We start from the raw sequence: 4,731 nt of genomic DNA, 5'->3' as shown, positions 1-4,731 counted from the left end.
ATCCAAATCGCTTGAAGAAAATCCTAAGGCATGCAAAGGCTCGCCAAGTCTCAGAGCCTGTCTTATGGCGAGACAGAAGCCAAGCATGCCAGGATCTGCTCGGCCACGAGAAGGCAGCAGAATCCAAATCGTTTGAAGAAAATCCTAAGGCATGCAAAGGCTCGCCAAGTCTCAGAGCCTGTCTTATGGCGAGACAGAAGCCAAGCATGCCAGGATCTGCTCGGCCACGAGAAGGCAGCAGAATCCAAATCGTTTGAAGAAAATCCTAAGGCATGCAAAGGCTCGCCAAGTCTCAGAGCCTGTCTTATGGCGAGACAGAAGCCAAGCATGCCAGGATCTGCTCGGCCACGAGAAGGCAGCAGAATCCAAATCGTTTGAAGAAAATCCTGAGGCATGCAAAGGCTCGCCAAGTCTCAAAGCCTGTCTTATGGCGAGACAGAAGCCAAGCATGCCAGGATCTGCTCGGCCACGAGAAGGCAGCAGAATCCAAATCGTTTGAAGAAAATCCTGAGGCATGCAAAGGCTCGCCAAGTCTCAAAGCCTGTCTTATGGCGAGACAGAAGCCAAGCATGCCAGGATCTGCTCGGCCACGAGAAGGCAGCAGAATCCCAATCCTCGAAAAACTCAAGGCACGCAAAGGCTCACCGAGTCTCAAAGCCTGTCTTATGGCGAGACAGAAGCCAAGCATGGCGGGATCTGCTCGACCGCGTAAAGGCGAGCAGAATCCCGAACATCGAAAAATTTTCTAAGGCAGGTGGCGAAACCATATACCAAGCCATAGCCAGCTCGACCAGACGAGGACGAGCAGGCTCTCGTAATTACCACACAAGAGAGTAATCAAAAACATTTCTATTAATTTGTTAATAATTAACAAAGCAGATAATCTTCACAAACATTGTTCATTACAATACAAGAAACATATCAGGAAGGTCGTGGATCAGTAAGCCCAGCAGCGTCGGTTGGCTGGACCTCCTCAGGTGCAGGAGGAGTATCACCAGTCGCATCCAGAGGGGCGCTCGCCTCGCCAACATCAGCAGGGACTGCACGAGGAGGAGAGTCTCCCTCCTCAATCACGATCGGCTCTACCCCTTCGGCATCTTCCTTGGCCGCCTCCTCGTCCATATGTTGAGCAACACCAGCTGCAAGGTCATCCATCTTCAGATCAGGGTGTTACTTCCCGAGGACGGCCATGATACAACGATAGGAATGCCGAAGTCCCTGGTCGTACTGGTTGTCGGCCTCCCTCTCCAAGTTCTCTATATGAGCTCGGTGGGAATCGCGGAGAGATTCGAGCTGAGCCTCATACATAGCCCTCTGCCCTTGGAGATCCTCCTTAACCTTGGTCAGCTCCTCCTCGAGGGTAATGGCTTTTGCTTGAGCAAGGGACTCTTGCTCTATCAGCTTGAGGTTCTCAACGTTTAGCTCCCCCGCTTTTTTCTCGGCAACGTCAGCTCTGGTCGTCGCCGATTGAATGTCCTCCTTCATCTTCCTGTCGTAACGGCCAACCTTGGCCTTATAGTAGGTGGCCATGCAGCTGAGATGGAAAGCACTATACTGCATGGCTCCCACCAGCTCGCCCAGGGTACAACCGTCAAAGCCCTCCAGGTCCTTCTTGCTCACGAGTTTAGACAACTCATTGAGATAGGGAACCAAGTGTTCTGGTCGGCTGTCGGGTAAGCGAGACCGAGGCACAACAGGTGGAGAAGAGGAAGCAGGATCAGTGGCTGCTCTACTGGATTCCCCGATTTTAGCAGAGGCAGGAGGGAGAGCCTGCAAGGGAGGAACCTGCTGCACGATGTTCTTTCGCTTCGCAGCGGGAGCATCTTTGTCCTGGTCCCTATCGGTTGTTGGAGGCCGAAAGCGTTTCCTGGTCAGAGCTCCAATCACTGCGTCCTCCATCTTATGGCCAGGAAGTATCAACCGAGACTCGAGGAAGTTGTATGTAGATAGCAGTTCTCGGCTCGAGCAGGAGTTGGCCAATACAGCCTCGACCCGTTTAAGCTGACCAGGTCGGAGCGGGAAGTGAACACCCCAGGAAACTACAGCACAAACGGACACTTGGTTAGAGACAAACCAATGCAGCAGGAACAATTATGGATACAAGACATCTAAAGCGAGCAGGCAACCTGGGACCGTGAAACGGGGTGGGACGCGACAATCCTTCCCGTCTATTTGTGCAACTTGACCCCAGGGACCCCCAGCAAAAAAGAATTTCCTCTTCCAAGTCCCACCACCACCAGTTGGAAGATCAGTTATGGGTTTCCTGCTCTTGGTACCAGATTGGAAGTAGTACCAGCCGGCATCTTTAGGGCTGCTCTTCAGCTGGTACAGGTGCTTCACCTCATCAACCGTGGGCTCGCTTTGGCAACATCTGTCCCACAATATGAACAGACCAGAGAGCACTCTCCACCCGTTGGGGTTCAGCTGACCAGGAGCCAGATTTAGCCCGTTAAGTATCCGGGCAAAGTAAGGCTGCAAGGGACACCTCAGCCCATACTTAAAGCTCTCCAGATACAGGGTAACGTATCCCCTGGGAGGCCGGCTAGGTGTATCCTTCTTTCCTGGGATCTTAAGAGGTATCTCACCAGGAATACTATACCTAAGTCGGAGGTCATTGAGCTCGTCAAACGTGGTCGTACACGACGTGTAATCAATGGCATAATCACGCGACAAGGCTCTACCTCCTACTGTACCCCGTTCTTCTGGTCGTAATGCTCCTGATGGGGACGCCTCACCAGAATCATCCCCTTGACCCTCACTCAAGGTGTTCTCCGATCCAGAAGATCATTCTTCATCGCTACTGTCGCTCGAGGAGGTTGTTTGGGGAGACATCCTCCTAGCGCTAGTACCAACACTAGACCTAATGGGCTCTAAGGGGATCCCGGGATCAAAAGCAAGATCAGCGGGCAGACTAGGCAAAAAACCTAGTTCGTCGTCACCAACGTCAGCGACCTTCTCCTTACCCTTCGACATATCCTAAGTTCTAACCAAAACACCACCGCCAACTACAACCTCAAGCAAAGCAGAGAGAAAGGAAATTACCTACAACTAACCAATACCGAAAAAAAAAAAAATAGAAGAAATACCTGAAGCAGGGACTCGGTCAGAAAGAGACAGGGATGACAGCTTTGGCGCCGAGGTTCATTCGCCGGAGAGACAAGAATGGAGAAAATGACGAGTTCGTGTTTGAAGATTTTGGGTTTCCTTACTGAGAAGCAAACTCTTGGGCTGCCAGCATTTAATGACGCATATTCCGAGAATCCCGTAACCGTCGGTTTGAAATTCAAATGGAGGGGGGGATTTCTGCCACGTCACCTCGTCCGCGATTAAATGCGACATGACTCCTGGCAGCCTTTTCCAAACCCACGCGAGCGAGTACTATCGAGTTTCTACTGCTGGTCCACTACATTATCCAACACCAGAAACTGGGGGACCGGTGTTTGGGAGGGATACTGTTTGGGACAAATGCGTCGAAGGGACCAGGAATGACGAGCAGACATCTGATGGCGGAGTTCTGCGAACCGGTGTGTTCCGTTAAAGCCTGGCGCGTGGAAGAACAGGAGCAGAAACATCCTGCTCGTCCACGATGTTGTCGTCCGCGAGGCCAATTCCTATAAAAGGCATGAGGCCATTCCGGCTAGAGATCGAGAGGCGAGGAGACCCGGTCGACGGCAGTTGGCAAGACGTGCTCTCCAGCACGAGAATCTAGGCACAACAGCCGCACTTTCCCCAGAACCGTGGCGTAACACGCAAGGTCTCACAGAGCCGTGGCAGCCACGCTTTCCCCAGAACCGTGGCGTAACACGCAAGGTCTCACAGAGCCGTGGCAGCCACGCTTTCCCCTGAACCGTGGCGTAACACGCTAGATCCCATTTTTTGCCCATAACGCAGCAGTTGGAGTCCCATACCGTCTCGAAAAGAGCGGAAGACTGAGATTCAGAGGAAGCCTATAAAAAGGTAGCCAACGAAGGTAAAAGGGTTGGCATTCTTGAGAAAAGGGGGAGAAAACCACAAGAAACGCCATAAGACCTGTGGCAAGCTTTTCCCGAACCTTCATATCTGACTTGAGCGTCGGAGGGTTTGCGCCGGGAAAACAACCGGCGTACTCTGACTTATCTGTGTACGCAGGGACCTCCGGAGAAGAAGACTGGCGAGGAGACCTCCTGGTAGTGACGAAGTTGATCGAGCAGAGATCCTGATCGTAGAACGAGGAGAACCGGAATCTCGCATCAACAGGAGTCATCCTTGAATAGAGAAATTGGGATAATCTTTTAGGATGATTAGCAGCATATAGTATATGCTAAAATATTTGAATCGATAAGGCGTGTTGGACTGGAGTTGGACCCTGTCAACTTGTAACCCACCCCCACCAGCCACCACGTTCGGATGCTAATCTGCCCATGTTCAATATTCAAAGGTGAAAGATGCAAAAGAAAAAATGCTCCTTTCGGATATACTTTCAAAAACTTACATTCAGTCACAGGGAAAGCTTATTTCTTGCTGAAAACATATAGGATCATCAAAACGTATAGGGATAGCAATTTTACACTTTTCAAGGAAGAAATCTTGTTTGAACAAGATTCCATCCCCTGATCCCCTGCTAAACACGTTGTGCCACTCTCTTTCACACACACATAAATATTCATATTTAGACCAAATCTTAGGAATCTTAATAGTTATAATTGCCACATCCAATAAAATATTCGTCTAAAAGAGAGGTTAGTTAAGCAT

General features: G+C 50.6%; 1 protein-coding gene across 1 annotated transcript; it reads right to left on the bottom strand.

Moving 5' to 3' along the window:
- Positions 1-1,170: 1,170 nt before the first annotated feature.
- Positions 1,171-2,973, bottom strand: LOC112096430. The gene is made up of 3 exons (XM_024179857.1): positions 2,850-2,973; positions 2,394-2,747; positions 1,171-2,039 (listed from the first exon to the last, which is right to left on the bottom strand). The coding sequence occupies exons 1-3, from the start codon at positions 2,971-2,973 to the stop codon at positions 1,171-1,173; spliced, it is 1,347 nt and encodes a 448-aa protein (XP_024035625.1).
- Between the last annotated feature and the right edge of the window lie 1,758 nt (positions 2,974-4,731).

Source organism: Citrus clementina, unplaced genomic scaffold (assembly GCF_000493195.1).
Source record: "Citrus clementina cultivar Clemenules unplaced genomic scaffold, Citrus_clementina_v1.0 scaffold_9, whole genome shotgun sequence".
NCBI lineage: Eukaryota > Viridiplantae > Streptophyta > Magnoliopsida > Sapindales > Rutaceae > Citrus > Citrus x clementina.
Note: the sequence above shows the minus strand (reverse complement) of the source record. Positions and strands in the feature narration are given on the sequence as shown.